Genomic DNA, 24,505 nt, shown 5'->3' with positions numbered 1-24,505 from the left:
ACACTTCACTGCAGCCATTATTTACAAGGTCTCTCTTTTTGTGGTTTTTTTTTTTTTTTGCTGAAACACCCATTCCCATCTCTCTCTCTCTCTGCAGTTTGCTCCTCATCACATCTGCAGTTTTCCCAAGCTGTGCACAGACACCTCCTCCCTGGAGGATCCTGCCCCAGCTCTGGATGATTCCCAGCCCACCACAGAGGCCTCACCTCTCCCTGATGGAGCAACACTTGGAATTCTGGCAGCAGGACCAGGTGGTTTGCAGACAAAACAGGCAGCTCCAAGCCAGATCAGTTCATCAGAGGTGGCTCAACGTGGACATCTACAATTCCTGCATTTCTAAGGCAAGGACCATACAAAAGTTATGAACACTGTATGGTGATGAAAATATCCTTGGAGATAGATGCTTTACACTGGATTGCTATTGCTGCTTCTAAAGACCATCTCCAGCTGGTTCTAGAGATCAAAAGGGAAGAAAGTGACTTTTCTCCTGTTGCAATATGCTTATGAACATGTATAAAAAGTGGTCAAACCCCAGGAAGGGTCCCTGCTTCTTTTATGTACAATAATTTAAATCAGCTCAATACATCTGTAATACCTAAAAAAATTCTTTCATGATTTTAAGTCCTTCATGCATTATGAGGAAGTTCTGGATTTAAGTGATGGTAGAGTGGATGTTGCTTCTGTCTGGGACTCTGGTGTCACTCCCCTGTGGAGTCTGTCAGGGATGCACTGCTCAAATCTTTAGTTTTTTAATGGTATCAAGTCTCTTTTTCAGCAGCTCTCCAATTTCCTGAACTGAGTGATGGTAACTGCTCTGGACCTTCCCTTGCACAGTCTTTGTAAACTTTTTTTCTTCCTGCAAAGTGCAAAAGAGAAATCACTCACTCCACAGCAACTGTTTCAATCCCCCTTTTAAACTTTCTCCAACATCTCAAACAGCAGAAGGAAATTCCTGAGGACCAGTGTTTGCACAGGGAATCTCTTACCTGTAAAAGCAGAGTGTCCTTGAGGGACAGCTCTTCAAGTTTTAGTGCAGTCAGAATGATTTCAAGCCCTTTGATATGATCTATTACATTGGAAGTTAATGTCTGAAGTTCAGTTACATAATCCAGGAAATGGGTAAATACAGGTGGCTACAAAAACAAATACAGGTGTTGAATTTATAAACACACATTAATGTCCACTTTATATAACTCACTTTGTAATATAGAATTCCTTCTTCCCACCAATGCTAAGCTATAATTTAGCTCCCCAGATAAACACTCCCAGCTGACAAGTTTACTGTGGTACATTCCAGGCAGGAAGGTCAATGACACTCTAAACTGTATTTCTCATTAAAAACTGTCACATGATGTCACAGACATGACATGGCACTGATTTTAAACAGCAAGAATTAGCCCCAAGTAACCATTACCCACATCAACCTCCACAAGTTTATGAACACCAGTTCATGTTATCTACCCTGATTTTTCTTTCAGAATAAATAAACTGTGATTAGGGGTGGGGGGAGAAAGAAACATTGTTTGTACCATTGCTACACTGCTCTCTTTTTTTTTCTTCTTCTTTTTTTGCAGGTTGGATTTAAAAGGTCGGAGGACACTGTCACAGTAACTTGATACCCACAGGGCAATGGAGACCGTCTGGAAGAAAGGTAAAAATGTGTTCTAAGTTGCTTTTAGAGGAGGATTTCAACGCATTTTAGTGTTCCTGGTAAAAGCCAGCATGACTAAAATATGCAACAAAATCCCTCATGAGTTCTCTTGATTGTCTGAGATCAAACTTGCACTGTGTTTCAGTCCCAACATTTCTACCCTGCAGCACTCCCAAATTTCTAGTTTCCAAAGGGGGAAAAAAATTACCTCAACAAAGAAGACTAAGTTTTCTAACAGGTTTGGATGAGTTTTCAAGGTGCCATCTCTGACTTCAATCAAGTCACCTTTACATTTATTGAACAAATCTGAAAAGAAAAAAGACAAAAGGCTTAGTGAAAGATGGAGGAGATAATTTTAAATGTGCATTATCTGAGTGTCCAGAGCCGTCAGAGCACTGACCACTGAGTCCTCTCCATCTCCTCTGAGTCCTGGCTCATCACCAACATTTCCTCAGCCCTGCTGAGCCCCCCTGACCCAAGCACCAGGAGAAGCAGCTGCCCAGGCTGGGAGATAAATGCACTGAAGGGCACAGCACGATCTGAGCATGCAGCAGCCTCAGCACACAAGCCAAGGGCAATCCCAGCCCTGTTCTCAAGCTTCCACAGGGTCTGCAGATGCATCACCACAGCCCATCCCTGCAGACACTCCAGAGCCATCCTCAGACAGCCAGGCAGCTCTGCCTCAGGGTCTGCTCTTGAGTTACCATTTACCTGTCAGGCGTTCTACTAAAGACTTGAAACTATTCCCTATTCTTTCCTGGATTTCTGCTGAATCTTCTGAAAAAAAAAAAAAAAGAAATTAAAAATGATAAGCTACAACTTCTCTTATTTTCTGCTTCTAGAAGTTCAAGAGGCATTTAATGCAATTTAGTGTCAGTACTCAAAAGTAAATGTAAGTGCATTCAAAGAGGAGCCAGTATTACAGCACCATATACTGTAGAAAAATGAAGACTTAATGAAGACTTTACATAGGCCAGTGCCTTCTTTTACATAAAACATGAAAAGAAGGCACTGGCTCTCAGATAATTGAGTTTCAGACAGAAAATTAACACACAAGTAACAGTTTTGAGTCCATATCCTCCAACGCCCAGCAGTTTTCAGACTCAACAGAGCCATGTGGCTCCCTCCCACCACACACCACAGCAATGTGGTCAAACCCCTGCCCCAAACACTTACCTAAGCCATTGGTATCTAGTTCATAAATATCACTAACAAGATAAAACAAGCTAGTCTGGCACTGACAGCTGCCATTGCTGAAGAAGCCAGCCATTCGGGTAGGAGGAGGGCCAAGGACAGGATACTAGGCAAGAAGCAAAGAAAAAGATAAAGGTGTTGCAGCTTCTCCTCATCCCACCAGGGCCTGGCACATCTCCCAGTCAGTCACACACACAAACCCAGGGGCAGTTCAATGCACTCTGCAGCCTGCACGATGCATTCACGGCCAACCTTTGGGGAGAGCTTTCGCCTCGCTGGTACCTGGATTTTTTGTTCTAGAAACTTCTTCCCTGAATCCACCGCTGCTTCCAGCTGCTGCAGCAGGGCTCGGATGGTGTCGATCTTGGATGAGACACCGTTCTCTGCAGTCTTTTCAGAGTTCTTTGGTTGGATGGTGTGACCAAGGGTTGGGAGCCCGCTCACCAGCCTCAACGTTAAGGAGCGGATTCGCAACCACAGCGTCTCCTCCTCCAGGGAGAGCTTCCGATGCTCCTCAGAAATGTCCCTAGGGAAAGGCACCAAAGCTTTCAGGCAAATGCTCCAGGCACAAAAGCCTACCCAAAAACCTCCCCAGATCTGTATGATGAAGAACAAATGGTCAGAAATGCAGAAAAATTAATATCTAACAGAGCAGCACTGTCAGATGTGGTGGATGGTGCTTAAGTCAGCCAGCCCAAGGAACACTGAAATACTGGAATTGCCCTGGAAGGAATTTTTTTGCTATGTGTGAGATGAGGATATTTCTACTCACCTGTCTTTTGGATCCCAGCTAAACAAGACTGTCAGGTCTCTGTTGTCACGCAGATCTTTCCATGGAATGTCATCCTCCTCTGGGCTCAGACTCATGGACTTTATACTTTCTTCTAAACTGGTTGATCTGTAGGTAAGAACAAGCAGCACTAAAATTATTTCTCATAAATAAATCAAACATCTGATCACTGCAAAGGAAAGGAGCTCACTAACAGCTCATGTTCTGTGCACTGCTCAGCTCTTCCCTCTGTCAGGAAGGTGACACACAGGGCACTGACAAGGATGTGAAGGGACAGCAAATCAGAATCACAGAATCCCCAAAGTTTGAAAAGTCCTTTAAGATCACTAAGTCCAATCACCAATCTGGTCCCTACTAAGTCACAGCCTCAGTGCCTTCCCACATGTTTTCTGAACACTTCCAGGCATGTGTCCACTGCTTTCCTGGGCAGCCCATCCCAATACCTGCCAACCCTTCCCACGAAGGAATTTTTTTAAACCTCCTTGGTCCAATCCAAGACAATTAAAATCCGAATGAAGCTTTAGGAGCAGAGCTGCAGCTCTGAGATTTCTGCAGGTACAACTCCCCAAGGCCCTCCTGGCCCTTTCCCAGTTTTGCCACGGCAGGAGCTGTACTCACATGTTTGCTTCAAGTAAGAGGTCCAGCAGCATCCGCTCGGTGCGAACCTGCGCAAAGTGAAGGGAGGAGTTCAGGCGGTTCCTGAAGGCGATGAACTCCGGGATCTTCTCGAACGCCCCGTACTTGTAGGCTTGGATGATGTACTCTGAGGTCTGCAACACAGCACACACCAGCTCCCCTCAGTGACTTCCCAAATCAGCAACAACCAACGAGGTCACTGCCAAGGAACTGCATTTCTGTGGGTTTATCAGTTCAGAGGTGCAGGACCTGGAAAATCCTCAATCCCTGGGAGGAGTTTGAGCTTCTGCTTCTCCAAGTCACTGAGGGAGTTTTGTTACTTTAAATTGGGAATGCTCAGATGCTCCATGGCTAGTGAGGTTTAACAACCAAACCAACACAAGATATCACATTGTTGTCACCACAATGAGAAATACTTCACAGGGAAGAGGTGCTTTTTTCCCTTCCTTTTCCTTTCAGATGCACGATTCAAATAATAAAATCATCATTTCATTGTGAGAAATAATTCCAGGCAAAAGAAATACAGCCCAGATTTTCTGAAACTGAGCATCACATATCACCACAACATAGATAAAAAAAATAAAAATTACTCACATGTCTTTTGTTTCTCTTTTTTATTAGAGTTTTAAATACAGTATCATACAGTATGTACATGGCACAACACAAACACCAAAGGAAACTCTCAGGGTCCATGGGATATTTTGCTTTCTCTCTGATGAAATGCAGCAATACAAGGCAGGCAACCAATATTTCACTTCAGTCCAAGCAATCTCCAAAAAAAGAGATTTTTATGATGAAGGAACTCCAAACAAGCAGTGTTTTAATGAAAATGTAAACTGTAGACACAGAGTGAACTGTTTCTGCTCCCAGCCATGAGTGATAGCTGAGTTTTTACATCAGAATTACTCCATAACTGAGAAATCCTGGCAAATAACTATTTTCTTCTGAACAAGCTCATGAACTGCACTGAAGATGAAAGGCACCAAAAAAGGCTTCTGCTTAACTGAATTCTATATGGTCCTAACAGGCTCAACTTGACTGGAAGGCTCTGGGAGATCAGAAGGCAACACTCACAGATCTAAAACTTCTTTTTTTTCCCCTCCAAACCAAGAAATTCAACAACATACTCTCTGATCAACAGCCTTGCAGAGGTGACTGTCAGGGACTATGGACTCTAATTCAACTGCATCCACGTGGGTTTTAAATCCCCCAGGACAGGTTGGTGAGGTTTGCCTGCAGTATCTGGAGAGATTAAAGATGGATGGACACAAGAAAATTAGAGAGATTACTGGTGATTCTGCATAGCTGAAGGAGGACTGTCTTGAGGAGGATAAAGTTGCCTTTTTAGTTTTGGCCAAATATAGCAATGTTGCCTTCTCTCTCTCTCTCTCTCCCCTCCCTGTGCTTGGCATCCTCTCCCAGAGCAGGAATAGTGGCAGGATTGCACACAGCCTACAGGGCTGTTACTCATGGGATCACTCTGACACAGGATTCACGTCAGGCTGGGAAGTTCAGCAAGTCAGGAGAATGAATTTATCCAAAGCAAGGAGTCTGAGTCAGGAGCTCTATTTTTATGCCAGACTTGATTTACATCCCACACTTCCTGCTCCAGGCAGAGTCCCACACACAGCTCTGTGCTGTGACATCCCAGCTAATCTCAGCATCAACCTAGGCAGGAGCAGGCAGCAGCAGAAATCTGTAAAAAAGGAACTTTTAAAGGACAGACGCCTTTTAACACTGCAGATGTGACTGTGGGGCTTGAGTGAGAGCTGCTCCAAGCACCCTGAGCACAAAGGGGCAGCCCCAGCAGAACAGGAAATAGGAGCAGATCCTGACCTTCTGACATGATTTATGGCAAGGAATTCTTCTTCATCCTCACTCTTGTCACACCATCATCCTCATGGAACAGCAGTCTGAACTGAGCCTTCACCTCCTGCAATTCCTGGTTCCTTGAACAGCTTTTGAGGCATTTCCCATCTAAAGGATCTTAAGGAGACAAGTGTCCAGAGCAGGAGAGATTTGGAGACCTGGAGCAACATCATCTCATTGTCCTTTGGCTGCAACACCATCTCCAAGGTATGATGTTAGTGGTTCCAGAGTCCCATCCTCATCTTGCCACATGAGGCATTCTGTCCTCCTGCTGCACCACTGCTGGCCTCTTGAAATCCCAACATTTGAAATCCCAACATGTGAAGGTGCAGCAGCAAGACAACACCTTTTTGGGATTTCTGGAACATGAGTTGTGTTTTCCTGCTGACAGCCACTGGAGACATCCAACTCTTCTCTGCCACATCCACTCCATCACTCAATTCCAGAGAATAACCTGCTCCCAAGGGAACTACACCTCAATTACTTCACATTGTTTTCCATGGAAAGATGATTTCTTGATGCATTACAACACTGTTCCCAAGCAGAGGAATCACATCCAGAAGTTTTTTCAGTTCACCTTTCCACCTGGCGCCCAGCAGTCGTGGCTTTCATTCAGACAGTTGGTTCCAGGGATGTTTTTCATTAACACCCACCAAATGACTTTTAAACAAGACTGAAAAGTTAAACCTCAGTAAAAAAATAGATGTCTGGATCCAGGGCTTCACTCCCAGGAATCCAAAACTTTTTAGCAAGTAGGAAAAACATGAGCAAGTGAGGGATGCAGAGCAGAGTGAACAATCTATGTGCATCCCCCTCAGGAAAACCTCTGTGTCAGACACAGCTCACAGGAACTGAGCACAGGGAAATGGGACTCCTGTACACAGGAACCACTGGGCTGCCAACAGAGCAACCTGCTGCTTCTGAGTGATTTCTGTGTGAGATCCTTTACTGCTCAGTACAGACAATTCTGTATTTTTATCTATTGCTGGGATAGTGAGAAAGCAAAGTGTGTGACTGCAGAGCCTCTGGAGCCAACTTAGCCAGATTTAAAACTGGGTTTCACCTTTGTTTCTTAGGAAGTAAAAATAATCTTCACCTACCTCTCAATAGCGCCCACCCAGGGTGTGAAATACAAACACACAGGATTTATTCCCACTCCTCAGAATGGGAAGGTCCCCTTAAAATGAAGTGCATCCCTCCCCATCCACTGAAAACACACAGCTCCAGTGACTGGAACATAAAGGATTCATCATGTGCCATCCCCATCCTGACCCATCATCACTGGCTGCTGTCTCACTTTCCAAAATGCCAAATTTATGACACCAGCACTTATTTCCACTTCACTTATTGCATAAAATGACAAGCATTAATTTAAAAGCAATCATACCTGCTTTATGAGCATTAAAACTGGCTTTAACAGAAAGGAAGCTGAAGCAAAACCTCATGTAACAGCAACTCACAACTCCTTGTAGTAGGAAATGCAGGTTGGGACAACCTTTACCACAAAGCTGCACCCACTACTGCTCTTTGTTGTGCTTTAAACCACTGCAATTGCACAAGCCTTGCACAGGGCTTCTCTAAAGCCCTAAAGCTTCTCAAAGACACTTTGCTGTGTGACAAGGTCATGGAGGAGATTTCTTTCAACTTACATCTTTCTGGTTGGAGTGGAAAAACCTGAGTGCAAAGTTGCAGGATTGGGAAGCAGCAGCGTAGTGGCCCAGGGAGCCGGCGTAGCGTGTCAGGAGATAACTGCAACAAACAGCACGAGGCAAACGTCAGCCACTGCCCTGGCAAGCAGCTGCACAGGAGACAGCTGGACATTTAACAGCATTAACAGCACTCATGGGCAAGTTCAGGCTTTTAGTGGAATGAATTCTCAATTTTTTAAAAGCAGTATGTGAGGGCTTGGAGTTCTTTTTTCACGTTAAGGGTGTAAGAGTTGCTCTCAGTGAGAGACCCTCAATCACACCAGGGTGTGTTTGCTTTCCAAGCTGGAACACCAAGCTCTGACTGGCAGCCAGCCAGCCATTTCACCAATTTTCTTCTAAAAAAATCCAACACAGCTCAAAATCACATGGGGGAAGACACCCTAGAGAAAGGGGGAGCATGCAGTGGACGTGCCTCACAAAAACCCCAAAACAGCACCCAAAACTGTGACAATGCACCCAAAATGCGACAATGTGCTGAAATCTGGGTGGCAGAGGGTGCTGCAGCTGCCAGGATGGGTTGATCAGGAGGGAGTGATTATTCTCAGTATGTACCACCCACCCGATGGTGTCGTGCTGGATGTGCTTGGCGTCCAGGCTGGAGTAGAGCTCCGAGACGGGCTCGAAGGCGCCGAGCCTGCAGTAGATCCGGATGAGCAGCAGCTTAAACTGAGCATTGGAGGGACTGTGAGACAGCCCCTCCTCCAGGAGAGTCAGGCACTGCCACACAGCTGCCTCTTCACCTGGTGACAGACACAGCACAGGCAGGTGTGAGCAGGGACAGTTGGCACAATTCCCTCTGCCCGCGTTACGCCAGGGTCAGGGCGCTGCCAGGGATTGCAGTGTGCCCAAAGAACACCTGCTCCAGCATCCAGCTGCTCCCTGAGGGAATGCTGGGGGAATAATCCCTCCCAGGGAATATCCAGCTCACATCTGCACAGAGCACACTGCAGGCAAAGTGACCTTTCCTGATGAATCCTGGGCTGTTTGGGAATTCCAGCTTGCACATTGGAAAAGAGCCAGGAATTAAAGAGCCAACATCCACATTCCTGCCAGAAACCTGACCACGGATTTAGTCAGGTTAAAGATTAAATCTTCCTTGGGAAAGACAAGGGTGTAACAGATAGAAGGGCAGGAATATACACGTGGACACCCAGCACTGGACACTGTGCGATTAAGAGACTAACACAAGGAGCAGGGGTGGAGTACAGGCAAATTTAATTCAGGGAACAGGTCCCAGCAAGTCTAGAAACAAGGGATCCAAAAGACAAAGTATGTCAGGAAGAGAAAGAAATGCTCTCAAAACACTTCTGGTATCAGAAAGGAGTTGTCAGCACGATTCGTGCCAAGGGAGAGAAAAAAGGAATTAATCAGAAAAATTAAATCTGTTTATAGAGATCAGTGAGATTCAGGGCAAACACCAGCTGATCAGAGGGACTACTGAAATACCTCATATTGCAAAAAAAAAAAACCCCAACCCAGAAAGCTCCAGGCCTAACAATCCTTGCCAGGCACCCACTGGTCACAGGGACTCCCTGTGCCGGGCTCCCACAGAGATACTGGAGCAAGGCACAATTTTGGATTTTGGGAACAGGAGCAAGGCACAATTTTGGGAACATACCTTCCAGCCACAGATCAAGCAGCAGGTGAACTGCAAGCAGGCAGTAATAATCTGAAAATTGCAATTCAGTTTTCAAACAAGATTTCCCTAAAAAGAGAAAAAAACCCAGTTACTCTTGAATTACTAAAACTAATTACTAATTACTGCCAGCTGATCTCACGGTCAGGGTTAGAGTGGCACCACGATCAGAGAGCACATTTTAATTTATAAAATCAGAATTGTCTTAAAATCCAAACAACTTCACACATCACTGAGTGGCCTTTGGGGCACCTCAAACATTGACATCTGCTGGAAGCAGAACTGACTCCCACAGCTGCAAGATTTACAAATTAATAACTCCTGCCCACAAATGTGTCCTATGCGCTTCAGTGAGAAAACCTGGCTTTGCTTAAAAGCACAGGCAATCCTGCAAAGTACACACAGACCATCTGAACTACCCAGAAAAGCTTCATTTATCTTTAAGATATGTGGTGGAAAAGAAAAAGAATGAAAGGAACCAAAATTCAGGGAAGGTGAATGGTAGAATCAGAAAGGAGAACGCCAAGTTTTATCAGCGTTACAGATTCTCCTCACCAAACTCCAACCCGTGGCGGTATCTCAGCATCAGCTCCCGCACCACTGCCAGCTTCTGCTTCTTCTCCATGGCGTGGTAGATGCCCAGCAGCCTGGAGAGCTGCACCACACACAGGTGCTGCTGCAGGGCCTTGATGTCACCTGGCAGAGCCACCTCGTTCTCGGCCGCCGCCGCCAGCGGGATCACGTCCAGCAGCTGCCGGATGAACTGCAAGAGAAACCCCCGTGGGTCAAAAATCCTTTCATCAGGATCTTTTCTCCTGAGAAGCTGAGAGGCCTCATGAGCAAAATGTAAATAATCATTATTTGCTGCTGTGAAATGCAACAGGTGCATCTGTGATTGGTCTCATGTGGTTGTTTTTAATTAATGGCCAATCACAGTCCAGCTGTCTCAGACTCTGGTCAGTCACAAGATTTTATTATCATCCCATTCCTTTCTATTCCTTGCTAGCCTTCTGATGAAATCCTTTCTTCTATTCTTTTAGTATAGTTTTAATATATAATTTTCTTTTAATATAATATATATCATAAAATAATAAATCAGCCTTCTAAAACACAGAATCAACATTCTCATCTCTTCCCTTGTCCTGGGACCCCTGCAAACACCACCACAGAGGTGGCAAAGGCTGCAGGGCTGCACCACAAGGTGGGGAAGCAACATTTCCTCCCTCCAATCAAACCAAAAAAAGTCAAGTTGGGAACATCCATGTTGATGCCACACTGAATCTGTGGTTCAAGAAAAGCCTTCAAGATTTTCTTTTGAGTTGCTTGAGGTTTTATTAAGTTTCATCAAACAGATGGAGGGAAGAAAAATCAGAGGAAGGTTTACAATTCATTGATACACCAGGGAGTTCAAGCACCTGTTAACACTCATGGTAATAAGAGATGCAATTAAAATAATTAGTTACTGACAGGCTTCACAGCACACTTCCAGGCAAGGATGGTTTTGCACTGTTACATTTTCCCTCAGTTCTGAAGTAATGTGCAGCTCTCAGTGAGGTCATCAACTCTGATTAATGACTCCTTTTTGCAATTAAGCTGTAAGAAAAGCAGCTTCTCATTGTTTGGTTTTAATGGGAGACAAAAGACTCCTCACAATACACAGGGCTGGGCAGCAGCTTCTTGCTCTAAAACCCAACATTGTCTGCAGACTGAAACCTGAGTTAAAGCCAATGAATTGCTTTGACTACACTTGGTACTGACACAGAAGAACTGCATCAAATGCAAGCCTGAGGCAAAAAGCTCAGGAGCAGCAGCAAGCACAGCACACACCAATTCCAGTTTTCCCAAAGAATTTGATGAATGCTGTGTTGACAGATCTTTTCAGTCTGAAACTCTGCCAAGCTGAGCAAGGTCAACCCCACCATTGCCTCTACTGTCCAATTTACACCTCTAGGAAGTCAAGGTTGGTGTCCTGACCATTATTTCTGGACTATCTCACATGTCAATGGCCCAGCAAGATCATGATCTCAGCCACTGAAGTGGAACTTTCCTGTCAAACCTCAGCTCCTCATGTCCTTGACCAAGCTAAAGTGCTGCAGATGCTGCTTCAGGGACAACCAGAACACCACCCAATACATCAGTTTGACACAATATATATTCCAGAATATATTCAGTAAAATCAGCAGCAGTTTTAAGGCTAGACAGAGAATTTTGAAGTCAGAGTCATGGTATTACAGGCACTGTGACAAAACTGAAATCTGAACTGTTATTAAATATAATTTTTCCACTTCTGGTTTTGAATTTGCTCCCTGGAAAGTTGGGATGAAACCTGTTCAGTACTTCAGGGTTCCCTTTCAATGGAATCACCATTTCCAGGACTAGGAGTTCAATATCCCGCTGGCCACATCTCTTGCCAGTGGGCTAAAAACACAACTTTAAACATAAAACAGCAACATCCACCCCTGGCAGAGCCACTGCTCCCATCAGCAGTGGGGCTCTGGGAAGTCTAAAATTACGAGTCAAAAAATACCTCAATAAACCAAGAGAACTTTGTCACCTCCACTTTGTTTACCAACATTTCACCCCCAGGCTCTGGCTGATCCCGGATTCTCTGCCCTCCCCAGTGCTGATCCCTGGACACAAAGGCTCAGACAAACACTGGGGTGAGTGACAGAATTCCCAGCTGCTGAAGTCACTCCAGGCTGCTCATGACTCTGCACAAATGGGCTTTTTCAGAGGAACTCTTTTCCAGAGAGCTGTTTCAGAAAGAGATTCTGGAAAAAACTGCCAGAGATGCCTCCATGACCCTGGACTGGGGTCACTGTGTCCCTCTGGCACTGCCAGAGCCAAGCAAAGCATCTGTGACATCCCTGCATGGGATCAGGGGGCAGCTTCTTCCCATTAAACAGAAACCTGGAGCTCAAAGCACCCTGACACCTTGAAAAATGGGAATAAAAAAGCCAAAGGAATACCAGATCTGAGACTCTGCAGGATCAAACTTAGCTTTAAACCTCCAGCAAAAATCCTCTGAATGAAACTTCTCAAGTGTTCAGATGTTCATGATATTTTCTACAGCACAAAGAGTTCTCTGAATTTCAAGCAGAAAGTAAAAATTTGATGTTTCCAATCTTTTAATATGATCCACAGGTATTCTAAGATACAGGGATCAGAGTGCAAACAACCACTGCAGTTCCTGCCACCACTTCTTGGTTATTTCCTTACCTTTGTGTACTGGCTGGCTGGGAGGAGATCCACAAACACTTTGAGATCAGTAAAACAGCAGGGCTTGTCCCCAAATTTTTTGAAGTACTGGAACATTAGTTCTTCTGGATCACCTAGGGAAAAAGGCCAGGTCACCTTTTCAACAGCCTCCAGTAGAAGTGAAATCTGTAAAATCACTATGAGAAATCTTTGTTCATTCTTTCTTCTTTTCCCTCCCTTCAAGATTACAGTGATTTAGAAAGCAGAGAGCTGCTCTAGTGCAGATTCTAACAGAGCCTCAATGTCTCTGGTAACCAAGGACACATTAAAAAAAGCCCAAGAGCTTCATTCAAGCTCCTTTAGCAGATAAGAGCTCAGCAACCCAGGCAGGCACACGCAGCCTCCACTTATCTCACCGTGGCTTCTTTTGGGATGGAAAAACAAAAGGAATCAGGAAATAGCACAGATGTTGCTCTAATCACACTGCCTTTCATTGATTCCCTAAATGCCATTTTGTGATGCAGGTTTTTAAAAAGCAAAACCTGGCTTTGTTGCCATAAAAACTTAAATCAAAACCCACCCAGAGATTCCAGCACTACCAGCAAGACTTTCCACTAGGAATGCAGTGTGAGTGACTGGATGCTCCTAAATCCCTGAGGTCCTTCTGAAAACCTCCCTGCTGGCTTTTCTAAGTAATCTGAAAATCCCTTCCTTTATTCAAAGTTCATCTTCCAATGCTTTTCAAATTCTTTACATACGCAACAACAGGTTATCTTTTCCTGATGAAACCTGCATTTAACTCAGTGATTTAGGAGCAAGTTTGTGCCCTGTGCAGAGATGAATTCCAGCCCCAGGAGGGCTCTTACCCAGCTTGTACTCATCATTGCAGCCGCGGTGCCGCAGGCGCCTGATCAGCTCCAGCTTGGCCAAGTACGGTCCCCGCAGCGGCCGCGAGCTCTTGGACTCCTCTGAGATCCTCTCCTCGATGAAATTCACAGCCTGCTCGATGGAGCAGTGCACCTCCCCCTCCAGAGAGCTGCAAACACGCACACAAAAGGGTTCTTGGAGAGGCCCCACTGATAACACACGCTCAGCACGCTCCCTGACGGGGAAATGATGGATTCTGCAACTCGGTCACTGTCACTGACATCTTTTATGGAAAATCCTTTCCTTAGGATTTTTCCTCCTGAGAAGCTGAGAGGCCTCAGGAACAAAATGTAAATAATAATTATCTGCTGCTGCGGAATGCAACAGGTGCATCTGTGATTGGTCTCATGTGGTTGTTTCTAATTAATGGCCAATCACAGTCAGCTGGCTTAGACTCTGTCTGAGCCACAAACCTTTGTTATTCATTCCTTTTCTGTTCTTAGCTAGCCTTCTGATAAATCCTTTCTTCTATTCTTTTAATATAGTTTTAATATAATATATATCATAAAATAATATATCAAGCCTTCTGAAACATGGAGTCAGATCCTTATCTCCTCCCTCTTCCTGGGAACCCCGTGAACACTGTCACAGGTCACCACAGAAAACATGAGCTGGAAGAGTTCTGTGATGTACAAACTAATTCCATAAACCATTCCCAGCCTCCAGATAAAAACAGGGAAAAGACACAACACAAAGCAGGGAAAATCCACCATTTGGGCTCTGACATCAAGAAGTCACTCTAATATTGAATATAAGAACCCAAACAATTTGCTGTAGCAAAAAGGGAAAACAAATCCACAGCAAAATTCTCAACTTACTGCTCTTCCTCTGCTGGAGGCGTCCAGGATTCATCAATGAGTTGAAACACTGAATCAAAGTAAGTTATATAAAACTGCCAATCATCTGAGCTGAAACAAAAATCAGGCACAGGACAAAATTTAGGGAATTGCCAAAAGAATTAACAGCTAAAGCTACATTTCTTGCCAAAGCTGGGTTAAGGAATAACACATAATCATATTAGAGAAAAAACCCAATTGTAATCATAAAATTGTTTCCCCTAGAAAAGGTCTCACATCTTAGGAACACCATCATCCTGAATTTCTGGAAAAATATTAAGCAAAACCATTTCAATTCAGAAGTGAGGCAAGCTATGAACTCTCCTCCTAAAATTCACATTCCAGTCAGAGCTCAGCAACATCCCCACAAAACGTGAAGGCAGAAGTTTCTGTTCTGCATTTAACTTATATCTAAGATGAGAGCACAGCTAAATTCAAAAGCAAACCCCACATCTCTCCTGACAGTTCTGAGACAGATTTGATCACACTGGAATGTTCTGTCTGCTGATGCATCTGCTCCAAGCATTAAATACATTTCCCACTATGAAGTCTGGCCAAATGGGAGAAATTTACACGAAGAAAATTTAAGGTAAATCATGGACAGGATGAGAACTGCAAAGTCAGAGCTAGGCAATCAAGAATTTAGACATAAGGAGGTAAACCAGCTTTTATTGCATTAATGTGTTGCCACATTCTGCTTATAAAAAGCAGCAACTCCAGTCCTGACTCTGACTCTCCCTGACTTCAGAGTGCAATCTTTGGAAAAGCTTCCCAATATTCTCCTATTTTACCCACAAAAGCCACCAAACAAGGCCATTCCCAAACAAGTGAGGCTTTGTGCTCCATGTGTTTTGCAGGACTGCAGGAATCCTCTCTCACTTTTTGAGCAGCAGCCTCCTGGCCAGCGCGTTGCACTCGGGCCACCGCTGCAGCTTCTTGTACATGGCCATGCACTTGTTCTCCCGGCTCTGCAGCTCACTCGTCAGCTTCTCTGCACCAAAAAACAGGGAAAACTCAGCTCAGCCCTGCCCAAACCCCCTTATTCCAGCCCAGCACCAAACCTCCAGGTCTAACACAGCAGCAGCCCTCAGAAAGATTTCCCATGGAAACCTCCACAATTGCATTTTAATTTTCAGTTAAACTCCTCTAAAACGCAGATATTGAAGACTTTTCCGTTTTGAAGATGGCAGCTACAACCAAGAACACAATCCAAATTTACCACTGCAAAGCTCAGCCTGTGCAGTGTTTAAAACCATAAACAAATTTGGCAAAACCAGGTTGCACCAACACCTCCAGAGTTTACACTGAGGATAAAACTGGTGCTAAGTCAGGCTTCCTAAAATTATTTTTTTTGCAAGTCTGAAGCAAAGGGGAACTGCTGTATTCTCCACACAACTCTGATTTATTAAAGAATAAATTACCTCCAAGTTTTCCCCTCACAACATCTAAAGCTTCCTTGTACTTCTCCAAACGTTCCAGGATCATGTAGTACAGTTCCACCTTAAGAGAAAGATTAAACTGCAATGAAATTTGCCAGGAAGAACGTACCCAGGTGTGCCAAAAGAGAAAATAGGGGATACCAGGCCTGCAAAGCTATCTTTAGTATCCCAAAGGGTGCAATACTCAGATTTAGGTCTTTTTTTCCATTCTTAGTCCTCAGGTTTTTCCTGGGGCCCCTCAGAGAGCAAAGCACTTCATCAGTCAAATCAAACACCGAAAATTGCCTCAGCCACAAGATTCTGATGCCCTCCTAACCCCCAGCTTTTGCTTTTCCTTCTGTCCCCTACATTCACATTTAATTCCAAAACACTGTTGATTATTTTAAGTTTTTTAAGGTAATCAAGTTCCCTTAACAATGCATTCCTTGTCTCAACAAAGCTCAAACCAAGCCTTACTTCAGCCTCAGCTTCAATCTTGTCCTCTTTCACCATTTTTTCCACCATTCTCTCAGCAAGTGGCAGAAACATTGTCTTGGAGAGGTTTTCATCCTGTGCTGAGATAGACTGAGGAAGAGAGGGATTATCGTTACAGCTCAGCAGCTTTCTGTGATGTCCCACCCACTGCTCTTTTCACTTTAAAAGAGGAAAAAAACCCAACCCAGGTGTTCCAATCCTCCCCAGCCACCTGTTTGGAGCTGCCATCTGTGACCTGAGAGTGCCACTGCTCTGGGAAAAGGCAGCAAAAAAACTGCTGCAAAGAAAAAGCTCATTTTTGATCAGGTCCACCAGAGCCCTGCATGTCTGAGCACACAAACCTCGTGGTAAAAACATGGAGCCAGAACATTTTTGTGTTTTACACAGCACAGGATTTTAGAGGATGTGATTAAAACCCTCCAAGCTTTTCTTTGTTTGATTTTATGTCTGAATTTTAGTGCCCAAATGTGCTGCCTCAACCAGCAGCAGCACAGCTGATCTGTGCCTGTTCCTGCAGAGTTGCAGCTAATTCCAGAGCTCTCATTTATTCCCTCCAAGAGCTTTTATAACCTCATAAAGAGGAACAATTCTGACTGAGAAACTGCATATAGCTGAGGATTTATTCATTATCTCTGCCAAAAGGACAGGTGGATATCAGTGCAGATGAGAGAATAATTCAATTGTATAAAGGCGGTAAGGCAAGAGTTAAATTGGACTATAAAAACACCTCAGAGTTTATTTTGGACCACAACAATAACGCCACTTAAGGAGGGCTCAGTCTCTCAGCATCACAAAGAAACAGCTCAAACACACATTTTACCCAAAATCATCATGTTTTCCCTCAGAACATTTCTGCACCAGCACTGCAGTCAGGAAAAAAACCCAAAACCCAGCCAAACCCAATACTGCACACACCTGCATGATCAGGCTCATCACAGACCAAAAATAATATGGATTTTTGGGAACAATCTTATAAAGTGCCATTCCAGCCTGAAAAACAGAAAACACAAATTTCATCATCCCTGAAATGGATTCACAGATCTCGTGATGGGCAGCAGTGAGGGGAGGGGATTTGCACATGGAGGATTTTCCCCACTCCTGAGGAAAACCAGAGGGTGGAAATGTTTCCAAGGACTCTGTGGAGGTCTGACAGGAACAGCAGCCAGCACTGACTGCCCACACAGCTGCCAGCTTGAACTGGGAAACTCCAGGAGGAAGCAGATTTGTTCTTTGGGAATGAGGGGATTTCTCCAGTGCTGCAGGACACAGCAAACCCAGGAACTGCCCTTCAACTCTCACTTCTCACCACTGACACTCCCAAACTTGGGGTCACTTCCACGTGCAAAGCAGGGGGAGCAAAACTTGAGCAGATAATTTGGTTGAATCAAAGCAGAGCCAAAGAATTAATGATTTTCCCTAACAGCTATTCCCACATTTCCCTCACAACCTGTATGTAACAAAGGACAAGACTTTTACCCCTAGAAAATCTGTAATTTCAAGAAACTACACACAATATTCTCCCTCTACAATTCCCTGACTGCAGTTGGCATTTTCCAGGGTTTTCAGCTAGAATACCTCAGAGCACAGGACACTGGGGTTGATTTTCATTCCCAATCAGTCACCATCCACACACTCTTCATTCACATCCCTAAATCCAAAAGCACAGGCCAACATCCCACTCTGACAGTGTGATACTGATAATGATGATTTGATTCAATTGACACTGAAAATAATTTAATGAGCTCCACATTTTTATCTCACTCCAGACATACAAAAGGTCACATAAATGTTAATTATTGTTATCTGTGGCATTTTCTCCACTCATGATTGTGATCTATCACATCTAAAGTTTGGTTTGTGTCACAAGGTTTCTCATTTCAGGTACACCGTCACTCCTTTTTAGCTATTTAGGCCAAACCTGCCACAGCAGGAACAAGAGGGAATTTAGCACTTATTTCTTGGCTCTCTGTGCTTTTTTTTTACACAGAAGAGTGAGCACACAGGCCTTGAAAATCATCTTCCATTTACAGACATTCTGTAAATTTGGAAGGGATGAAAACAAAACCAGCAGTGTGACTCTGTGCTGCCAACTGACAGGGGATATTTCAGGTGCTTTTTAGTTTTTCTTCACTGAATGCCGTCAATACAAGTTGTGTTTTAGATACTCAGAAAGAGCATGGGGAGGATTTATCTTCCTAAAGTTAACAGAGAACTGAGGCCAGAGTTAAGTGTGAAAACAAGGATCAGAAGCTCTTCATAGATGTGCCTATTCCAGAATTCCTTTATTTTGTACTGCAACTACAAAACCACAGATCAGTAAAAGACACAGCTTTAAGTTCACAAATCTTTTGTCTCAGACAATCCACCTCCAAAAACTGACGTTCAAACCTCTCTGTAAAAGCCAACCAAGAGTTTAACTTCTGCATTAACCCAGCTCAGCTTTTGGGGAAGATTACTCATAACACATAAATGATAGTAAAAGACAGAGAAAAACACACTTTAAACCAGCCAGAACACAAATTTTTGGTCATACCTGTTGCATTTTCTTGTACTCTCCAACCCTGGCATAGGCCATGAAGAGGTGGGAGTGATACTCTTCACTATTGGGCACCTTCTTCACAGCTGCCTCATAAAGTTTTGTCACCAGCTCAGCTAAACCAAAAGCAGATCTGGAGTTAAGACCAGCTTAGGAATATTTTAAAGCACAGCTCCCTAAAGAGCACCAGGGATGCCCTAAACAGCAATTAATTACATTTAACAGCCCCAAAATGTTGTTCTGTCCCCCAGGCACTGCAAACATCAGGAAAGTGCTTATAAAACTCTAAATAAACCTCAAAATAGACTCAAATCAAAATAGAGTTCAACAGCAGCAACTGAGCAGCTCAGGAGAATTTTAGGTCTACTTTTAAAGTAGGTTTTTCTTTATTTTTGAGCATCAATCTGAATGAAAGTTTCTCCTGCTGGCAGAACAACTGCTCTATGTGAATCATGTATCAAAACAAACACTTCCAGAGCCTAAAAGCAAATTAATTATTCTTATCACAGGTTTACTCATATTAATCATATCCTGCTGTTTCCCAATTGCCTATATCAGAACTCTAAACAATTGTTTCACACTAAACTTTCTAATAACAGGTGTATCATGATAAAACACTTCTGATAGTACAACATGCAAAACTTTCTTACACTTTCATCCTTCCATATTCTTTTTTCTTACACAAACAATTGTAGCTCAGAGTAGGAACAGAAAAACAAATGTAATTTGTCTTTCACACAGTTTATACATCCCTGACACAAATATAGAAAACATCTAATCACAGTTTTCTTGCAGGACCAAAAGTGGAAGTGCCTCACACCCACCAGTTCCTGAGCTACAGAGCTGAAAGTTACAAAGCTCAGTTTAATGGAAATTGTTAATAATCACAAAGAGGCTCTTGTCATTCACAGGGGTTTATACTGAAGTCAAAAATACACAAAAATGCTGGTATTACTCAACAAATGATGCTTTAACTCCACAAACACACACAAAGAAATCAACTGGGGGAACATATCCAACTCTCTTCTGCAGACTGATGCAAACACCTTTTTCTGAAGCTGTTTCACCCCTGGATCATTTCTCCAGCAGCTCAACAATAAATTTGGTGGTACCATCCACCAAACTCCACAACAAACACTGGTACCACCACAGCACACTCCCCAAGAAGCTGCCAGAAACAACAGCAAACTGTTCAAGCTGCAGAAAGGCAGGACAGGAGGGCTGGCATCTTCCAGAAAAGCACAGGAAACTTTCTTCCATCCCTCCAACACTGATGATTCAGGATTTTGAAAATACAAATCACTGCGAGGAACCTGGCAAAGCTGATGTGGCCAAACTGGGAGGTCAGGATTTTAGGATTTCCCTCCTGTTTTTCACCACTTTCCTGAGGCCTTTCATCACAGCCTGTGGGATTTGCAATCTCTGTCACTCTACTGATAAGAAATTCCAGCAGTTTTACCGACAAAAGTGAACTCCCAGGCTGCTGGATCATTATCAACATGGTTCATTTAGGACCTGCCACACAATTGTGTTCATAATAAGTTCAAATGAAGATTTTTTTGCTTTATGAACATCACTCCAGCCTTACAGGCATTACAACAGGCATCACTTCAATTCCGAGCCTCTTAGCAGTCTCTCACATACACAAATCCTGGATTTTACACATTTCCCACAAAACTGGGGCACAAACCCTCAGGAAGATGAACACAAAGAGATTTCTGGGAGAGGAGCAAACTCACGTCTGTGCATTTCCCGGTACAGAATGGTCAGTGCTTGCAAGGAATTGTCATCTGTGGGTTCAAGTGCTGCCACCTCTTGTGCCAGGGCATAGGCTTCATCCTGCTTGCCAGTCCTCTGCAAGCCAATGGCCTTCAGCACCTGTGGGCACAACACAGGCAGCTCTCACAGACACAGTTTGCATTTGGAAACCCTCCCAGTCCTGCTGGGAACAGCCCAACCACCTCATTCCCTCTGCAGAACACCAGGATTGATTCAGTTTTTAATCCATGTGGCTGCAGAGGAAAACCCTCAAATGCAACAGCATCAAAGAGGGGATCTGACTTCTTAATGAATGTTGAGGTTGCCCTGAGGCATCACCACATGGTTTTCTCTACCTGGAGGCTGCAAAGTGGCAATTTTCCTTAGTTTTCTTTCTAAACTGGCCAGAGAGAAGTGACATAAATGAGATTCAGGTCAATGCCACTCTCTGCAGCTTGGGAAGCTTTCAAAATGTAGAAGTGGAGTGAAGTGCAGAGGGGAACCCCCAGGGAAATGAGAAAAGCAGAAAGAGAGTCACACGTTCAGGAAAGGGAGGAACAGAAGCCTTTCCCTCAGTAGGGAAGGTGGTGCACAAGCAAAGGAGCAAATGGTGCAAAATCCTGGAATCCTGGAGTGCTTTGGGTTGGAAGGGACCTTAAAATCACCCAGCTCCACACCCTGCCATGGGCAGGGACATTTCTATGGACCAAGATGCTCCAAACTGGCCTGGAACAAGTCCAGGAGCATCCACAGCTCCTCTGGGACACCTGCTCACCTTGGAACGTTCTCCTCAGCCATTTCCTCCCAAGGAGATGTTCTGATCCCAACCCCAGGGCTCCAAGAGGCATTTTTAAAGCCCAGGTCACCTGGAGTGGTGCTGACAACCAGCCCGGGTGGAACCAACACTCCAGTCCCTACCAGGCCATTTTCAGGCAAACAAGACACAGGTGGGCTGGAACAGAGACATTCCAGAGGGCTCAGGAATCACTGTGGGAAAAGGGACAGTGGAACACCCTGAGACTCAGGCAGAATGAGCTCAGTGCCCCCCAGCCCCACTCACCTTGGCACAGTGAAGGTCCTTGTGCTTTTTGAGCAGTTTATCTGCTTGCTGGATTGCCATTTTATTATTGCCATTATCGAGATAATCTGCAGAGGAAGAGCACACACAGAATCACACCACAACACCAAGGCCACTCAGGAAAGCCACCTCCAATTTCACCATGGAGCATCTGCTGTCCACAAACCACATTTTCCCTGTGCAGCTCCTCCTAAGCCAAACATTCAGGAAAGTGTCATTTCAGGGATGAAGGATTCATCTCGTTGTACTGGTTTTAGTCACTCAAACAAACAAGCTTTTGTAATTACTCCACACAGATCATTACAGCAACAAAAGAGAGCCACAATAGAGAGGATTCTGCAGAAACAGCTCTTTGCTGGCACTGCAGCTCCAGTGCTTTAGCAGGGAAAGTAGAAATTAATTTGTTGTGTCTTTGGGAGACTTTCAATGACTTTTAACAGGCAGGAGGTTGGAAACCAAACACATACATTTCAGCAAAGTGGGAAATACTTGTCCACAGCATCCATACCTCAGGCTGAGCAAACCTGTCCCCCTGGAGTGCCACCACCCTTCCCCCAGACTGGTTTTGAAGGCACAAGGTGAAGCATCAATATTTCCTAGGAGGATATCCCACTATCCCCGTACCATTTTCTCCTTTTTTAGCTCAGAATTACAATTTTCAGATTATTACACAATTACAAACAAGCAGTTTTAGATCAGGACATGACCCCTACGTGCTCCCCTTCCCTCAAAAATCCCTCCTCCCTCAGCAAACCCAGCTTTGCTGCCCCTCATGTGCCAGGGGCTGCTCACACTGCTCTGGCCTCTCTCCTGCAGGTAACTGAAATCACACCACACACCTTTTCCTCATCAAACCTCTCATTCTCATTATAAATGAACTTTTTACTGAGGGGTGATCCTTGGCAATCCTCAGCACAAACTGTGCATCTATTCTGATTTACAGATTTCTGTCAAACAGCTCCCACATTTGCTCCCCTGGCCAGGTAAATGCTGTGTATTTAAAGCAGAGTTAATTGGGCTCCTGAGCCCAGCCACAGCAAACCTCTCACGAGGTAGCCCTTCCACACTCACCAAAATAAACACTGTGGTATGAAATCCAGTTTGGAGCCACAAATTTCAACTTAGGAAAACCTCTGTGCCACCTCTTAACATGAAAGCTTTGGGGATTTCTCAGTGAAGAGGTTTCAACAGCACATCAGAGGCTTCTTGCTTTAAGGCTCTGTCACCCAGTTTAGTGACACACAAATTATCCCCCAGGCTGAGCTGCCTGACTGGGATTAACAGCTGTGCCAAGAACATCTCAGCTCTGGGTGTTCCAGAGTAAACCAAATAACCCTCAAACCTCCCTAAAATCCAGCAGAATGAAGAGATTGCATTTTCCTAATGAGTCAGGTTGTTGGAAGTCAAAGCAGCTTCCAAAGGAAATGAAGCAAAATGAAAAAAAAACTTCAGCCTGTGCTAGCTCATAGGTGGGGACGTTCAAAGGCTGGAAATGAAACACCTGAACCTTCAGGTGAAGGGAGAACAGGTCAAGATCAAAGATAACCACAGCTGTCGAGGAATCACAGCACAAACCCAGGCACACCTTGGAACCCAGAGCAGACCTTGGACCTCACCCTGCACCTCCCCAGCTGCTGAGGTGGGGAAGTTGTGTGTGCTCACCACACACTTTATTTATTTCGGGTCCTGCAGCACCACAGCCTGAGATCAAACCTTGCACTGCAGAGAATCCTTTCCAAACGAGCAGAAAGGAATTCCAAAGGTCTCTCCAAAATGAACAAAGCGAGATGCTCAACATCATGTGCTTCCACATCGGCTGAATGTACCCAGATTTTTTCTGGTAGCACCGTTTCTCACACAGGTTGTGACAAAAATAACTGCACACCAATGAAACTGCCAATCACAGCACGGATAGAAAAGGAAAAAACCCTTAAAATCGTTACATAAAGACAAACTGCACAGAACTTGAACACTTCTGATGGAACAAAACCATCTCCCTCCCTTTTCCTGGAACCCACCACGGGCTCAGCCTGTACTGCACCATCCTCTGCCCAGCAAAGCACATCCCAAGCACGCCCAGCCCAAACCAGGGCAGCTCTCCGCGTCTCCAGGGAGAGGTTTTCATCCCTGCTAAAAAAGTTAACAACGTTTTCCCAATCTCCATCAAATCTTCAGTTTTACGGACGAAACGCCACCGTAGCCCGGGGAAGTGTTTTCCTTTTATTTCTCCATATTTGCATAGAGCCGAGCTTTGCCTACAACCTCCGAAGCAACCCCAAGAGCGCAGAACACCCTCGGAAATACCCGGGGACACAACAACACCGGACAACTCCCAACGACACCGTCCCCTTCCACCGCTCTCTGCCTCCCAATCAATCCCCCAGCAGCGTCACCGCTCCGTGCCACAACATCCAACACAACTCCGGGGCATCCGCGCCTGCTCCTCCGGGGATTAATCCACTCCCGGCTCCTCCGCGGCAGCGCAGAAAGCTCCGGCCGGGGTCAGCTCGGCTGCGGCCGGCGGCGGCTCCGCTCCCCCCGGGCCGAGGGGCAGCCCCGGGGCGCCGCGGGACCCCGGCCCGGCCGGGCGGGCGCCGCAGCCGCGCAGCCCCCGCGGGGCCGGGAGCGCGGGAGGGCCGGGGGGGGGGGGGGCCCGGCGGGGCGGCGGCGGCGGGGCCGCGGCGGGGGCGCGGCGGGTCCGTACCGTAGATGGGCCGCAGGCGGCGGTCGTTGGGGTCCTGCACATGGCCCCGCGCCGCCATGATGAGAGCGCA

At 45.1% G+C, this 24,505-nt stretch overlaps 1 protein-coding gene across 1 annotated transcript; it reads right to left on the bottom strand.

The window, feature by feature from the left end:
* Positions 1-35: 35 nt before the first annotated feature.
* Positions 36-24,493, bottom strand: NAA25 (N-alpha-acetyltransferase 25, NatB auxiliary subunit). Its single transcript, XM_058816568.1, has 24 exons — positions 24,436-24,493; positions 21,714-21,799; positions 20,635-20,773; positions 18,893-19,011; positions 17,275-17,349; positions 16,342-16,449; positions 15,868-15,946; positions 15,326-15,437; positions 14,429-14,518; positions 13,550-13,719; positions 12,705-12,817; positions 10,041-10,248; positions 9,468-9,554; positions 8,409-8,589; positions 7,790-7,889; positions 4,254-4,405; positions 3,618-3,743; positions 3,128-3,371; positions 2,828-2,951; positions 2,363-2,428; positions 1,860-1,957; positions 1,530-1,640; positions 987-1,133; positions 36-856 (listed from the first exon to the last, which is right to left on the bottom strand). The coding sequence occupies exons 1-24, from the start codon at positions 24,491-24,493 to the stop codon at positions 734-736; spliced, it is 2,916 nt and encodes a 971-aa protein (XP_058672551.1). The 3' UTR covers positions 36-733.
* Positions 24,494-24,505: the final 12 nt, after the last annotated feature.

The sequence above is a fragment of the Ammospiza caudacuta genome, chromosome 18, assembly GCF_027887145.1.
Source record: "Ammospiza caudacuta isolate bAmmCau1 chromosome 18, bAmmCau1.pri, whole genome shotgun sequence".
NCBI classification, from domain to species: Eukaryota; Metazoa; Chordata; class Aves; order Passeriformes; family Passerellidae; genus Ammospiza; species Ammospiza caudacuta.
The sequence above is the reverse complement of the archived record's forward strand: the minus strand, read 5'-3'. Positions and strand labels throughout refer to the sequence as shown.